Below are 16,574 nucleotides of genomic sequence, written 5' to 3' on the forward strand. Positions count from 1 at the left end.
TGGCAACTAGGGTTTCCATCTTTGGAAGCTTTTGGGGGTGGAGTCTGGGGAGGACAGGGTTTGGGGAGAGACCTCAGCAGGGTATAATGCCATAGAGTCCAACTTCCAAAGAAGCCATTTTCTCCAGGGGATCTGATCTTGGTCGCCTGGAAACAAATTGTAATAGTGGGAGATCCCCAGGTGCCACCTGGAGGTTGGCAACCCTGTTGTCAACCCTACGGGAGTAATAGCAGGTTTGTAGGGTGGACTCTATGGCATCACATCCCTGCAGACATCTTTTGCCCAAAGATTCAAAATGGATATGGGGGGGGGGGGGGCTGAATCAGCAGGGATGAGAAATTCAAATTCCCAGCCCTAGTCCAAGTCATCCAGTAAAAAGGAATTTGAATTCAAGCCCCCCCCCCGATCTGAATCCACTATACCCCGCCTGTTCTCACTGTCAGAAACTATTCAAGAGTGTCAAACGTGATTGGGACATTCTCATCTTCTGAGGAAGAAGCAAGAGATTGACAGCCAGCTCAGCGATGGAGCTGGTTAAAGAGGCTCCGGTGGTGTCAAAGAGCGTGTCTCTCCCACCTTCGGAGAGGGCCCCCTGACCCTCTTTGCTGGATTGCATCTACTAACCAGATGGTCTTTTGGGAGTTGGACTTTCCCCCTCAAACGTATTGAGGCTGATGCACGGTCGCGAATGTAGCCTGTAGTCGTGAGGCACACGTCTATTGTCCAAGCGAGGAGGGGGACAGTGTGGGAAACTCCGCAGAATTCAAACCCACACAGCCTGGTGCTAATAACTCCTTTGTGGGGATTGCACTCCTAACAATATGTCGTGAACTCGTGCGGTTCATTCAGCCCCGGCTGGAAAATGCAAGGGAAACGAGCCTTGGATACTCACTGTGAAGGCTCCTTCTGCTCTGGAATACGGAGGTCATCTGTAAAGTGGGTGTTTCCGTTCCTCTTGCTTCTGGGAGGCAGGACTAAAAACTTTAACTTCCTGTCTCTGGGGAAACGCCCCCTCATTTCCAGTTTGAAACCTTTCCGAGCTATAGGGCACAAGAACACTTAGATTCCGCCCCTTATTTTTTTAATTTTATTTTATTATTATTTTTGGAACAGGAAGGTGTAAATAGAAAGAACAACAGTAACTGTGAGAAGAAACAACAAGTGTTAGTAACAGCAACTCAATTAAGAGCCATGGCTCCGTTGTGGATAAGGCAGGAATTTGCTAGATCCCCAAACGAACTAGCTAATCCCGAACAAATGCTAAATTCCTGAGAGGTGGGCCAGATGACCTCCGTATTCCAGAGCAGAAGGAGCCTTCACAGTGAGTATCCAAGGCTCGTTCTCGCTCTGGAAGAGGAGGTCATCTGTAAAGTGGGACTTACAAGAGCTGTCCCTGGCCCGGGTGGGTTAAGAATTTTGCAGAACGCTCTGGAGGACTCTGCGGCCAAAGGCCGCGTCCGCAGAAGCGAACAGATTCAATTTATAATGACGGACAAAGGTGGAGACGGAAGACCAGGTCGCCGCCTTGCAGATTTCCTCTAGGGAAGCCTGTCAGTGGAGGGCGGCTGTGGTAGCAGCACTCCTGACAGAATGGGCCATGATGCCTTGTGGCACGACCAACTTGCTGGAACTATAGGCCTGGGAAATGCAAGATCTGATGGTGCGGCTTATTGCCGTGCGAGACATGGGCTTGCCTTTATTCGGGGCTGACAAATTGATAAACAAGGCTTCAGAGGTCCTGATGCCCTCGGTGCGTGAGATGTAGATCTTGAGAGCCCTCCTGAGGTCTAAAGTGTGCCATTCTCTCTCCTTGGGATGCTGTGGGTTGGGGCAGAAGGAGGGGAGCACTAATTCCTGGTCCCTATGGAATTTGGTGTTAACCTTAGGGAGGAAGGACGGGTCTGGGCGGAGGACTACCTTATCCCTGTGAAAGGTACACAGTTCTGGTCTGACCGAAAGGACCCCCAACTCTGAGACCCTTCGAGCCGAGGTAACAGCCGTTAAGAACAAAACCTTCATTCTCAGGTGTCTTAGGTCGGTAGAGCGTAAAGGTTCGAAAGGTGCCTTGGTGAGGGCGGACAAAACTGTATGGAGACTCCATGTGGGGAATCTATGGGCTACTGCTGGGGAGGAAAGACTGACCCCTCTAAGGAAGGCCTTTATATGAGGATGTTTAGTTATCTGGAAGCCTGAGATCTTTGGGACCAAGGTGGCTATTGCGGCAAGTTGTCGGCAAAGGGTGGCTGGCTTGAGACCCTTGAGTCGTCCATCCTGGAGAAAGGACAGCAGGTGAGAAACTCGAGGTTTTAACGGGTTCATGTGTTTGTGGGTGCACCACCTCGCGAAGGTCTTCCAGGTTGTGCCGTAGATGCGACACGTGGAAGGGCGCCAGGACGCAACGATGGTGTCCGCGATGTCTGGATTGTAGCCTAAGGCTAAGAGCCGGTCCCTTTCAACAGCCATGCGGTCAAGCGGTACCACTCCGGGTCTGGGTGGCAAATAGGGCCCTGTTTGAGTAGATTGTGTCGCACTGGGAGTCTCCAGGGATCGCAGATTGACATCTCCACCAGGGTTGGAAACCAGGGGCGTCTCGGCCAAAAAGGTGCGATTAGAATGATTGACGCTTTCAGGGTCCTTAACCGTCTCAGAACTCTGGGGATGAGTGGAAGAGGAGGGAAGGCGTAGAGAAGAACCTTCGGCCACGGAGACAGTAAGGCGTCCGTCATTTCCGCCTGAGGATGATGGTAACAGGTAAAAAATCTTGGGAGCAGGTGGTTTGAAGCTGATGCGAAAAGGTCTACCTGCGGGAAGCCCAGGTGCTGGGAGAGGAGAAGGAAGGTTTCCAGATGTAGGGACCATTCTGACTCGTCCAGAGTCCGCCTGCTCAGCCAGTCCGCTTGTGTGTTGACTGTCCCCTGTATGTGTTCCGCTGAAATGGAGGCGAGATGGATCTCCGCCCATGACAGAATGAGCTTGGCCTCTCTGTGCAGGTTCAAGGACCGAGAACCCCCGTTTGTTGATGTGCGCTTTCGCTGCCACATTGTCGGTCCTGATGAGAAGGTGTTGGCTTCTGACCTGGGCATGAAAGTGTTGTAGGGCCCTTCGGATGGCTCTGATTTCCAGGGCGTTGATATTCATCAGTCGCTCCTTCGCGTTCCAGAGTCCTTGCGCCGGTTGGTTGAGAAGGGAGGCTCCCCAACCCGTGAGGGATGCGTCGGTGAACAACTGGATCGGAGGGGGAATGATATATTGAAGACCCTGAGAGAGGTTGCTGGGACTTGACGGTCTTGGGTAAAATCAAGCGTTTGCGAGACCTGAGGGAGATCTCCCTCTGATATGGGCGAAGGAACCACTGCAAGGTCCTGGCATGAAGTCTGGCCCACCGTACTGCTGGAATGGTGGAGATCATGAGGCCCTGGAGTTTTGCTAGGTTGAAGATCTGAGCTGACTTGGAGAGAAGAGTGAACTTGGCCAAGGAGGAGATCTTGGTTACCTTGTCCTCTGGCAGAGACAGAGTGTTGGAGACTGTGTCTATGTGGACGCCCAAGTGAAGCAGATGTTGGGAGGGGGAAAGATGACTCTTTTCCTTGTTTATGAGGAAACCGTGGGCTTCCAAAAGTTCCAAGACTATCCTGGTGTGGTTGAGGCACAGATCCCTTGATGACGCACAGATCAGGATGTCGTCTAAGTAGGGGTGCAGTCAAATTCCCTTCTGCCGTGCCCGGGCTATCAAGGTAACAAGCACCTTCGTGAAGACCCGGGGGGCGGATGACAGGCCGAAGGGAAGCGCCCGGAACTGGAAGTGTCTGTGTTGGAAGCGGAAACGGAGGAATTTTCGATGGAGGGGATGGATCATGACGTGCAGGTAGGCTTCTTTTAAGTCGATGGATGTGAGGAAGTCCTGTGGTCATAGAGCCGCTGTGATTGAACGCAGAGTTTCCATCCTGAAGCGTCTTCTGAGGATGTGTCTGTTGAGGAACTTGAGGTCGAGGATAGCCCTCCAATCTCCGTTTCTCTTTGGCACTGTAAAGAAATAGGAGTAGACTCCCGATGAGTGCTCCTGTGGATTGACTGCTTCGATGGCTTGGATGTCGAGTAGGTGGCGGATGGCTTCTGCTGTTCTGAACTGCTTTTCTTTGTTTAAGGGGTGAGTTGATGCTACCAGACGGTCTGGGGGAGTGGAAACCAGTTCCAGATGGTAGCCCTGATGGATGATGTTCAATACCCAGGCGTCTGGATGGGAGGTTTTCCACCGGTGGCGGAATTGAGTCAGCCTGCCCCCCACAGGCTGGGTGGGAGCATCATTGTTTTGCTGGACGGAAGGATTTGTCGTTTCTTTCTCCCTGGAAGTTGGTGAAGCGAGAAGGTTTGGAAAAACGGCCCCCTCTCCGAAAGGAACCCCTTGAGGAGCTCCAATGACCTCTTTTTTGTTCCGGTCTGTACCTGGAAAGGGTGTGGGAGGTGCGAAAGGAACCCTGGGAGGAAAAGCTTTTTTGTTCTTTACTGAAGACCTTGGGTAAGGCCTTCTTCTTATCTTTGGTTTCAACCAATATCTCTTCCAGCTTTTCCCCGAAAAGCTTCTTTCCCTGAAAGGGGAACCCCATTAAAACTGTTTTGGATCTGTGCTGTACTTGCCAGGGGCAGATCCATAGCGCTCTTCTGGCCGCCGCCGTGGTCGCCATGGCTCTAGCCGCGAAAGTCATCGTGTCTAGGAAGGAGTCTGCTAGAAAGGACACGGCTTTTAGAATTCTAGAGGCCCCCTCCAAGGCGTTCCTGTCGTCCTCTGGAATAAGTTGACCCAGTTTTCTGGTCCAGACTATTGCCGCACGAGCAACAAGGGCTGAAGTGATGGAAGCTTGGATGGCCCAGGCTGCTGCATCGTGGGACTTTTTGCAGGCCAAGTCGGCTTTGCGGCCAACGGGATCCCTAATGAGGCCCTGGCCCTCCTCTGTGACTAGGTCAGAGGTATGGAGAGCAGTAACTGCAGGTTCCACTAGGGGGACCTTGAATATATCAGCAGAGCTATTGGCTATGTTATAAAGCTTCTTAACTACTGCTGGAGGTTGGCGAGAAGCCAGGGGTTTATCCCACTCTGCATTAATAAGGGTTAAAAAATAATCAGGGGCGGGGGCGACACGTGGGGTAGCGTGGTGCATATGGAAGAACTCTTTGGTCCCTAACTGCTTTTCTTGAGGCTGGGAGTCAGGGGCTGCATTCAAGTCAAGGGCTGCTAGGATCTTGGAAAGTAGTGATTGATAGTCATCGGGACTAAACAACCTGAGTTGCTTTTCCTCTGGAGCGAGGTCCTCTCCTTCGGAGAACTCGCCTTCTTCCCTCTCATCATCAGAGGAGGCAGGGGAAAAGGTGACCGTGGTGGTGACTGACTTGGTCGGAGGGGCCTTAAGGGCTGCCTTGGTAGGCCACTGGCTCCCTCCCTCCCTTTGGGGTGGTTGGGAACTGGGGCCCTCCCCCGGGTCGCTAAGTTCTGAGGAACCATGGACTGAGGAGGTAGGGGAAGAGAGCTGCACCGCCCTGATGCCTTCTGCAAAGGCCTCCTTAATTAGTGCCGAGAGTTCCGCCTTAAGAGAAAGCAGTCCCATCGCTTCTATGGCGGCTAGGGGAGGGGGCGCATTACCCTCCGAGGAGGGAGTCGGCGCCTTACCATCTGGAGGGTTCTCCGAGGTTGTTGCTTGTGGCGCGGCTGTAGCCGTCTGGTTTTCCGTCCCTGTCGCCGCGGGCGGGAGCCTGCGCGGTGCGGCAAGAGAGCGGGGAACAGAAGTTGCGCGAGCCCTTTTGTTACCTTTAACATGGGCCGCATCGGTTCCCTTCCTCTTAATGGAACCGTCTCCCCGCTTCTTCTTGCTCTTCCCCTTAGAACCACCGGAGTGGCTGCCAGGGGTTTTTAGTTGGGCTTGCGGGGCTGGAACAAGCAAGCCGGGGTCCAAATCTTCCTGCGCGATAAAGGCATCAGGAGGGGCGTCCGCCATTTTGATTTGGTGGGAAAGCCACAACCTGACTAAAAAAGGGTCTATACTGTGCAGCAGGAGGACAGAAAGAGAAATAGTATAGATTAGAAAATAGACCTGAGAAAAGAGAGAGCAAGAAAAGTTAGAAAACTAGCCTTCTAAGAAGAGTTAGCAGAGAGCTGCTGATAAAGCCTGCTCTCCCAAAGCGAGGCAGGAAAGAACTGGAAATGAGGGGGCGTTTCCCCAGAGACAGGAAGTTAAAGTTTTTAGTCCTGCCTCCCAGAAGCAAGAGGAACGGAAACACCCACTTTACAGATGACCTCCTCTTCCAGAGCGAGAACAGACATTTTTTTCAAGCATCCTCTTTTACCAAGAAAGGAACTCAAAGAGATGAGTGTAAGGCAAAAGCAGGCTTCACTAATGAAAAATGAAGTTTAAGGTTGGGAGACAGCAGATTGATAGGACCAAAGATATTTCCATCCATGATGATGGAGGAGGAGGAGGAGAAGAAGAAGAAGAGTTGTTTTTTATATGCTGGCTTTCTCTACCACCTAAGGCAGAATCAAACCGGCTTACAATCACCTTCCCTTCCCCTCCCCAAAACAGACCCCCTGTGGGGTAGGTGGGGCTGAGAGAGCTGTGACTAGCCCAAGGTCACCCAGCTGGCTTCATGTGTAGGAGTGGGGAAACAAATCCAGTTCACCAGATCAGCCTCCGCCGCTCATGTGGAGGAGTGGGGAGTCAAACCCAGTTCCCAGATCAGAGTCCACCGCACTAAACCACCGCTCTTAACCACTACGCCACGCTGGCGGGCATAGCCACAAAATGGCTGCTGCAGGAGGCGGAGCCACACACACGCACAGAGGAATCCCAAGTGCAGGGGAGAAGAGGGGTGTTTTAAAATACACAGGGAAAGAGGGGTGATGGAATAAGCACTGTGGTGGCTGCTGTCACGGGAAGTGCTACCTCGCAAGGGGGCTTATACCTCTAAGTTTGAGGGGTACAGCGGCCCTTTACCACTCAAACTAAGAGGTATAAGGCCCCTCGCGAGGCGGAACTTCTGGTTCTAAACCGGAAGTGACGCGCGCAGTGTGCATGCGCATGCACGTTTGCCCGTTGACCCTCAGGTGGTCGGCGGGCAGAGTTGCAAATTGCCGGGGGTTCGCCCACCACCAGCGGGCACCTGGCAACCCTACATAGAGTCCAGTTGCCAAAGCGGCCATTTTCTCCAGGTGAACTGATCTCTATCGGCTGGAGATCAGTTGTAATAGCAGGAGATCTCCAGCTAGTACCTGGAGGTTGGCAACCCTACTTATAAACCTTAAGGATGGAGGTATGTCTCCCACACTTCCGGCTTAGCACAGAAGCCCCGAACGATGGCCAACGGCGGGAATCTGCTGGACAAGCACTCCTCTTGAAAAAGTTCATCGCACCCCACCCCGCCTTCCCCTCTGTTTTTGGTCTCGCTCGTGGAAATTCCCACAAGTCCTCCCTATCGGGTGCACAAGAGGGATTTATTATTTCCTGGTTTATTGACTCTGAAAGGCCCGAGGGATTACGGCTGCTTTGCACATGAATTGCCGGAGTGTGTTGTACAAAAGTCCGGGGCTGTGGGATAATGTCTTTGGATGTGGGAAAGAGCCGACCCTCCAGGAAAGCAGTCTGGTGCCTGATGGTAGGAATCAATTACGTTTCAAAGGAACACGTTGCCCTGGGCGCCGGGGCTGGGCTCAGCCAACACCGTTAGGAAGGAGGAAAATCCCCCACCCCTAATCGGTGGCTTCTTTCCAGCGTGCTGTAGTGGTTAAGAGCGGTAGTTTGGAGTGGGGGAGTCTGATCTGGAGTACCGGGTTCGATTCCCCACTCCTCCACATGAGCGGCGGAGGCTAATCTGGTGAACTGGATTTGTTTCCCCGCTCCTACACACGAAGCCAGCTGGGTGACCTTGGGCTAGTCACACTCTCTCAGCCCCACCTACCTCACAGGGTGTCTGTTGTGGGGAGGGGAAGGGAAGGTGATTGTAAGCCGGTTCGATTCTGTCTATTACAACTGATCTCCGGCTGATAGAGATCAGTTCACCTGGAGGAAAGGGCTGCTTTGGCAATTGGACTCTATGGCATTGAAGTCCCTCCCTTCCCCAAACCCCGCCCTCCTCAGGCTCCACCCCCAAAACCTCCCGCCAGTGGCAAAGAGGGACCTGGCAACCCTACTCATCAGGGCCAACAAGATGACCCAGCAAGCTTCCTGGCAGAGCGAGGATTTGAACCCGGCTCTCCCAGATCCCTGTCCACCAAACAAACTACTAGGCCACACAAAACCCCACTCAAGAAATCTATTTACCAGAGGTGTAATAGCAATCAGATTAGAAACTGTTTGGACAGACAGGCCAATAATGGCTCAGTTCACTACAAGTAGGGTTGCAATCTCCAGGTGGTGACTGGAGATCTCCTGCTATTACAACTGATCTCCAGGCCACAGAGATCAGTTGACTTGTAGAAAATGGCCACTTTGGCCATTGGACTCTATGGCGTTGAAGTCCCTCCCCTCCCCAAACCCCACCCTCTTCAGGCTCCGCCCCCCAAATCTCCAGGTATTTCCCAACCTTAAGCCGGTAACCCTAACTACAAGGCAGTGTCACATGTTCACACCTTCAAGATCTTACACTTGGAGTTCATACAGGGCAGGGATGCCAGCCTCCAGGTGGGACCTGGGGATCCCCTGGAATTACAGCTCAGTCCTGAAATCTCCAGGAGTGTCCCAGTCTGGATCTGGCAACCCTATCACCTCATTCCCCGCCAGCGGCCAGGGGGACCTGGCAATACAGAGGCAGCTTGATCCAATTCTCCATCTTCCGCTTGACTAGTTTCCGGTTATCTTATCTCCTGAGGCAACCGCTGGGCCCGGAACCCCATCGTTCGGTGTCTGGATGCCTCCCAAAATCTTTTTTAAAAAGCTCCGAGAGTGTTAAACTTCAATGGGTCTTTTTTCCTTCTTCTTCTTCTTCCTCCAGCCGTACCCTCCCCGGCCAGATGTTAAGCCCTCGAGTGAGAAAGGAATTACTTTCCCAAGTCTCTCAGCCTGGCTTGACAGCTCATGATCAACGGCTCCTTCCCCCCCACCACCCAGCCACAAACAGTAAATGCTATGCAGATGGTCTCCCCGCAGCACGGCTTTGCCCGGGCACACAAAAGAAAGTCAAATACCATTTCTAATGCAAGTTGTAGCCTGGCACACTTCCTTTCTCCTCGGGCTTCAATGCCTTGAATAGGGAGGCAGTGTGGGAAACTCAAACCAACCCTACACTCACAGGCCTGGCCTCAACGCCACATCTGCCTGTGGCCAACAGACCCAGAGTGACGGGGGGGGGGGAACAGATTAAATGAGGGTAGGAAGGGGGAGAGCCATAGAAAGAGCGGGAAGCCATTGGTAACAATGGAAATGGACCCGCGAAGACAGGAAAGTGTGTGGTGGTGGTGGTGGTGGGGGGTTTGGGGAGGGGAGCAATAAAAAAGAAAAACCCCATTTATTGCCCAGAACCTTTGGAACATCTTTCCTGTGAGGAAAAGCTGGAGAGAGTGGGGGGGATAGGAGGAGGAGGAGGAGGAGAAGGAGAAGGGAAAGGAGAAAAAGAAGAAGTTTAAATGATAGTCGTGAGAACAAACAGAGGAGGAGGAGGAGGAGGAGGAGAAGGAGAAGAAGAAGAAGAAGAAGAGTTGGCTTTTATATGCTGACTTTCTCTACCACTTAAGGAAGAATCAAACCGGCTTACAATCACCTTCCCTTCCCCTCCCCACAACAGGCACCTTTTGAGGTAAATGGGGCTGACAAAGTGTGACTAGCCCAAGGTCCCCCAGCTGGCTTCATGTGTGAAAAGGTAAAGGTCCCCTGTGCAAGCACCGGGTCATTCCTGACCCATGGGGTGACGTCACATCCCGACGTTTACTAGGCAGACTGTGTTTACGGGGTGGTTTGCCAGTGCCTTCCCCAGTCGTCTACACTTTACCCCCGGCAAGCTGGGTGCTCATTTTACCAACCTCGGAAGGATGGAAGGTTGAGTCAACCTTGAGCCGGCGACCTGAAACCGACTTCCATCGGGATCGAACTCAGGTCACGAGCAGAGCTTGGACTGCAGTACTGCAGCTTACCACCCTGCTCCACAGGGCTCCTAGGCTTCATGTGTAGGAGTGGGGAAACAAACCCGGTTCTCCAGGTCAGAGTCCACCACTCCAAACCACTGCTATTAACCACTACACCACGCTGACGTTTCAGTCTAGGGGGAAAAACCCATGGCTAAGAGAGAGACACGATAGAGGTTTATAAAATAATGCATGGGGGTTGGGGTGGAGAAAGTAGATGGAGGGAGATTTTTCGCTCTCTCCCATGATATTAGAAAGCGGGGGCACCCAGGGACGTTGGTGGGCAACAGATAGAGGACAGACAAAAGGAAACGCTTTACTCAGGGAGTAATTGTGGAGTTTGCTGACGGTGGAGGTAGTGATTTCCGCAATCATGCCGGCTCCAGGTTGAGAAATACCAGGAGATTTTGGAGGCGGAGCCTGAAGAGGGCAGGGTTTTTTGGGGGGAGGGACTTCAATGCCATAAAGTCCAATTGCCAAAGTGGCCATTTTCTCCAGGTGAATTGATCTCTATTGGCTGGAGATCAGTAGTAATAGCAGGAGATCTGTAGCCAGTACCTGCAGGCTGGCAGGAGGTGGAGCCAGCGGCAAAATGATTGCCGCAGCTTAAATTCAGTAACGCAAGGAGATCATTGTGCTGTGGTGGCACTTTTAAAAAATCTGCACAGCCCTTGAATGGGAATAATATAAATTGAAGGGTTGCCACCTGTATGGTGCCTACAGCCTATTTAGAATTTGTGCACCATTGTGTTAGGGTTTTAGAGTTTTATGGGTTGGTTTTATTAAGGATTATATACATCGTTTGTTGTGCTTTCAATTATGTTACCCGCCCTGAGCCAGCTTGGTAGGAAGGGTGGGTTATAAGTCTAACAAATAAATAAATAAATCCCCAATAGTCAATCAGAAGCGTTGCTGGGCAAAAATCCTACCTGGCCCCATCCATTTCCTAAAAACACTTGGCAGGTGCCAGAAAAGGTATTGGCAGGTGCCATGGGCACCCCTGAGATAGACCATAGGGATGGGTGTTAATTTATTGAGTTGGAAGGGGCCGTGGGTCAGTGGCAGAGAAAGTCCCAGGTTCGATCCCTCCCACCCCTAGTTAAAACACAAGCAGTGGGAAATGTCCTTCTGCGGCTCAGATCCTGGACGGTCTTCAGCTAGGCGGGTTTAATGGTCTGACCCTGAGTTAAGAGAGCTTCATATTCCCGCCCCCCCCCCCAAGCTCGGATTTGGAGCTCTCCCCACCACCCCAGAAGGCACATGGCTAAGTAGCTTATTACTACATGGCAGAGGAAGTTCAAAAACCTCGGAGGTTCCCACGCATTTTCTTAATGCCATTCATCCCTGCCACAATGGACGTGTGCCTGGTCACAAAAACACATTAGCGATGGTTCTTGAGCCGGCATTGTCTTTAGTGGGAAAGCCCTCGCACCAGAAGACCATCTGGGCAGCAGCTACTGTGAGGGCAGGGTTTCTTTTTTCCTCCTTCTTCTTCCCAACATGCAGTTTAAATCCCCTTAAAAGCCAACATCTGGCAGAGATTCAGGATGGATGGATTCTGGCCAGTGACGTGTCTCGCTATTGTAAATCTCCAGAGCTGGAATCTCAAGGCTTTCATTGGTGCCAAAATTTTGAAATCTTGGGGTGGGGGGGAACACATGACTTTGGTTTTGCATAAATAATTTTTTTAAAAAAATCTGCTAGTTGTAAGGAAAACAACAAAATTTCCTCCCTTACAGTTAGGGTTGCCAACCTCCAGGTACTAGCTGGAGATTTCCTGCTATTACAACTGATCTCCAGCCGATAGAAATCAGTTCCCCCGGGAAAAAATGGCCATTTTGGCCATTGGACTCTATGGCATTGTAATCCCTCCCCAAACCCCGCCCTCTTCAGGCTCTGCCCCCAAAACTTCCTGCTGGTGGCGAAGAGAGACCTGGCAACCCTACTTACAGTGCCATTCTAAGCACACGGACATCCTTCTAAGCCTGTTAATTTTAATGGATTTAGAAGCATGAAATTCTGTTTAGGATCTAGGATTGGCACTTTTAGACCTGCTTTTTAATCTGGCTCAATAACTAAATGGCTAAACAGAACCTCCAAGTTCAGAGGCTCTGAATACCAGTTGCTTAGGTAGAGTTTCTAGAGCATCAGCTGGCATCATTCTAGAACACATATCTCAATGTCATCTTCACCCTTCACTGTTTCTACTGACAGCCTGAGAATCAAAGGTGGACGGGAGAATCTTTTCCCGAAAGATTGCCCACCCAAAGCAGGTAGTTGGCAAACCTAGTTACAAGGCACAGCATACCCTGCAATAGTCTTAAACATTCTAACCACACTGATCCTGGAGGTTTTTAAGCAGAGGCTAGATGGCCATCTGTCAGCAATGCTGAATCTATGACCTTAGGCAGATGATGAGAGGGAGGGCATCTTGGCCATCTTCTGGGCATGGAGTAGGGAACACTGTGTGTGTGTGTGTGGGGGGGGGGGGAAGGTAGCTGTGCATTTTTTGTATTGTGCAGGGGGTTGGACTAGGTGACCCTGGTGGTCCCTTTCAACTATGATTCTATAATTCTATGATCCAGGATTCTCCATTTTTAAATACCTGGCCTACCATTAACTAAAACACGCTTCAGTGATTGTCATTTATTAAACTGTTGTAAATTCAATAATGTCTCTAATTCTTGGGACACGAGAGAGATGAAGCTGAGCGAATCTGGAATTGGTCTTGTTTTGTTTTAAAAAAAAACACACGACCAATTCCAGATTTTTTTTTTAAAAAAAAAAACACCACAAGAACAACGCCGACAGAAGAACACACGCATAGAGAGATTATCGGCGCGCTTTTGGAGAGGGACATGGGAGATGGGGTCGTATAAACTTTCCCACCACTTGACATAAAAGGCTCAGAGCTCAACAGCTGCTCTGCTATACAAAAGGTGGCCAGCTTTTCAGGATGGGGAACAATTGGAGTGTGTGTGGAGTGGGGCGGGAAGAGGAGAGGCTTGAGAGAGACTGGGCACCCTCTGGCTCACCTGATCTTGAGATTAAACACACACGCAACCCATACACACAAATGGGAAAGCGGGGCTCACATACAGCACGCTTTAGCGGGCAGATAGACGGAGCTAGGGCCAAATCTTTCATTTAGCCATGATTTTTACTGACTGATCATGAGTCAGTTGCTCGCCTACAGCCCATCCTATCTTGCAGGGTCACTGTGAAGGTAAAAGGGGTCAATATTTATGTTCTTTGGTAGATGAGTCCATTAAACTACACAGAGCTTTGAAGATTCAAAGTGCTTCAAATGGCTTTCAAATGCCCAAAGTCCTTCAATGTACATTATCTTGTTCTAAATCCTTCCAACAACCCCATACACTAAGTTGGTATTATAGTTCCCATGTTACTGAGTGAGGCTGAGAAAGTGTGGCTTGCCTAAGGCTGTTTAGTTTGTTGCTGGATGGGAACTTGAATCAGCAACCTTCTAAATATCACAATAATACCAACAACAGCCCTGTAGGGAAGATCGGCACCATTATTCCCCTGGTAACCGGGAGATGAGCAGAGACAGCGACTTACCAAAGACTCCCTAGTGAGTCCATAGCAGAAGCAAAAACCTGGAAGTTGGGAAGTCCCATTGAGGCACTGGCTACAGATATTAACTCACGTGAATATTCTTTGGACCTTGGCCTATGCTAGGGTTGCCAGCTTTGGGATGAGAAATACCTGGAGGTTTTGGGGGCAGAGCCTGAGAAGGGTGGGGTTCGGGGAGGGACTTCAATGCCATAGAGTCCAATGGCCAAAGCAGCCATTTTCTCCAGGGGAACGGATCTCTATCGGCTGGAGATCAGTTGTAATAGCAGGAGATCTCCAGCTGCAACCTGGAAGTTGGCAACCCTAACAATATCATTACAACAACCCAGTGAGGTAGTCTAAACAGAGAGAGGGAAGGTCACCCCCCCACACTGAGCTTGTACAAGACTGGATTCCTGAACGTGCCTTTCCATACTCCTAGCCATGTCCTCTCACCACTGTACCACACTGTCTCTCACAGTGTAAACCCTTCAGGCCAGTATCCTCCCTGCCATCGGCTGCCACGTTCCCCCCTCCCCGTGCCCGCTGAGGGCTCCCAAGCACACCATCTGATCATCTGGAATGTGATTGATCCCTTCTGCGGCCAAAGCAAGGGGTGGGGGGACCAGCCCGTTCCCAGCTTCCCCATGTGTAATCCCCGATTCCAATCTTTCTCGTGCCACGCACTCCCCACCTGCTCATCTGGGAGAGGGTCATTATCCGGCGGCTATTCACCGCCAATGGAGCATGCAAGAATAGCCGCTTCTTCTATTGTGTCTCCGAGGGCCCTTCTGATTGGCTCCTGAGTGTGGGAAAGTCACTAGAAGCAGAGACCCACAACCCTTCTCAGCGTGCCTGGGATGTATAAATACGGGGCGAGGGGCCGTGGAGCCTAAACATATTTCCCTCCGGATTGCAGCCCGAAACCAACAGCTCCGCGTTTGCTACCAGGCAAAGGATGGCACGTTCCGGCCTCGTTTTCATGGCTCAAAGCAGCCTGCTCACCCCTAAAGAGAAAAATAAAGTAAGTAACCGTATGGGCATCTTGGCCATCTTCTGGGCATGGAGTAGGGGGTCACTGGGTATGTGTGTGGGGGAGGTAGTTGTGAATTTCCTGCATTGTGCAGTGAGCTGGACTAGATGACCCTGGTGGTCCCTTCAAACTCTATGATTCTAACTGGATGGATACATGCTAGCTTCCGTGGGTGCATCTCCCTGATAGACTTAAATGGGTTAAGCAGTCTCTCTTCTTAGAGCGAACTGGAAATTGTGTAGTTTGGTGGTGGTGGTGGTGGTAGGGAGACTGAGAACCAGCCACATCCAACGACAATTCCCGGGATTATTTTGGTGCGCAGCGCGTGTGGGAAGAAGCCATGCCATCTCCACTGGCAACAGATGTTTCCATCCATGTCTGCGAGCCTGTGTTTAATCCCATTGACTGGAGTGTGCCGGTGAAAGAGTTCTGTAGCAAAAAGGGTTTTAAGACGAAGCGTTTCCTAAACGAGCCCACTCTCTCCTTTACAGCTGAGAAAACCGGCGGTGGAGAAAATGCGCCGCGACCGCATGAACAGCAGCATCGAGCAACTGAAGCGCCTGCTGGAAAAGGAGTTCCAGAGGCACCAGCCGAACTCCAAGCTGGAGAAAGCCTACATCCTAGAGATGACTGTGGACTACCTGAAAGAGCAAAGCTGGCTGCATTTGAAAGGTTTGTAGTCTGTACGATTGGGTTGCCAGGTCCCTCTTCGCCGCCGGTGGGAGGTTTTTGGGGTGGAGCCAGAGGAGGGCGGGGTTTAGGGAGGGGAGGGACTTCCATGCCATAGAGTCCAGTTGCCAGAACAGCCATTTTCTCCAGGGGAACTGATCTCTATCGGCTGGGGATCAGATGTAACAGCAGATCTCCAGCTAGTACCTGGAGGTTGGCAACCCTACTATACGATGTTGCCTTCTATCGAATCAGATCATTTGTCCATGTAGCCCAATGTTTGCTCTTTTGACTGCTTTCTGGAGTCTGAGGCATGAGATCCTCAAATGGGAGATGCCTGAGCCTTGTTCATGCAAAGATGTTCTGCCACTGAAATATAGCCCTCCCCCATAAGAAAGACCCAACTGAATATAAACTGCTTTATACCAAGTTGGGACATTGGCCGATCTAGCTCAGTATTGTCTGATCTGTGTTTTGGCTAGGGTTGCCAGCTCCAGGATGGGAAATACCTGGACATTTTGGGGGTGGAGCCTGAGGAGGGTGAGGTTTGGGGAGGGGAGGGACTTCAATGCCATAGAGTCCAATTGCCAAAGCAGCCATTTTCTCCAGGGGAACTGATCTCTGCCACTTTGAAGATAGCTGTCGTTGACTGGTGTTCCCAGCCGCTGCATGGATCTTAAGTAACGTTCTCTCTCTTCTTTTCTAGCCATAGGTCCCGCTCATAAAGATGCTCAGCATGACTTCAAAGAAGGTTACTCGAGATGTCTCCAAGAGGCCTTCCAATTCATGTCTCTCCACAAAGTCCACACCGAAACCCAGGCCAAGCTCATGAATCATTTCCAAAGGAGCCAAGGGTCCACCCCTGAAGTGGTCAACTCGCCTCCTGCCTTGAAACACTCATCCTGCAAGGGTGCCCATGCGCTCTGGAGACCCTGGTAGACGGCAGGAAGCTTGCCGACAGACATTCACTCCAGAAGGAGGGCTGGGTTCCAATCCCATCATCCAGCCCTGGTCTTCTACTTTGTAGGGAATATTAATTTCTCGTTTGAGGGTGGAGTGGAGAGCATTTGAAAGTATTTGGGATGTCTCTCCAGTGGGTGAAAGTTACACACAGCAACAGGCCAACCTGGGGAGGGGCCCGTAGCTTCATAATGAAGATTGTGTGTGTGTTTAAGGGTAGGTGATATGTTGTTTTAC

General features: G+C 51.1%; 1 protein-coding gene across 1 annotated transcript; it reads left to right on the forward strand.

The window, feature by feature from the left end:
- The first annotated feature begins 14,628 nt into the window (after positions 1-14,628).
- LOC130491562 (transcription factor HES-5-like) lies at positions 14,629-16,316 on the forward strand. Its single transcript, XM_056865326.1, has 3 exons — positions 14,629-14,699; positions 15,200-15,380; positions 16,084-16,316. The coding sequence occupies exons 1-3, from the start codon at positions 14,634-14,636 to the stop codon at positions 16,314-16,316; spliced, it is 480 nt and encodes a 159-aa protein (XP_056721304.1). The 5' UTR covers positions 14,629-14,633.
- The last annotated feature ends 258 nt before the right edge of the window (positions 16,317-16,574 follow it).

This window comes from Euleptes europaea, chromosome 19, assembly GCF_029931775.1.
Source record: "Euleptes europaea isolate rEulEur1 chromosome 19, rEulEur1.hap1, whole genome shotgun sequence".
Classification (NCBI taxonomy): domain Eukaryota; kingdom Metazoa; phylum Chordata; class Lepidosauria; order Squamata; family Sphaerodactylidae; genus Euleptes; species Euleptes europaea.

Bases quoted from the DNA above. Each gene is read 5' to 3' on its own strand.
- LOC130491562 (XM_056865326.1), top strand. From the start codon at position 14,634: ATGGCACGTTCCGGCCTCGTTTTCATGGCTCAAAGCAGCCTGCTCACC. The intron at 14,700-15,199 runs GTAAGTAACCGT...TCTCCTTTACAG, and splicing joins CCCCTAAAGAGAAAAATAAA to CTGAGAAAACCGGCGGTGGA. The intron at 15,381-16,083 runs GTTTGTAGTCTG...CTTCTTTTCTAG, and splicing joins AAGCTGGCTGCATTTGAAAG to CCATAGGTCCCGCTCATAAA.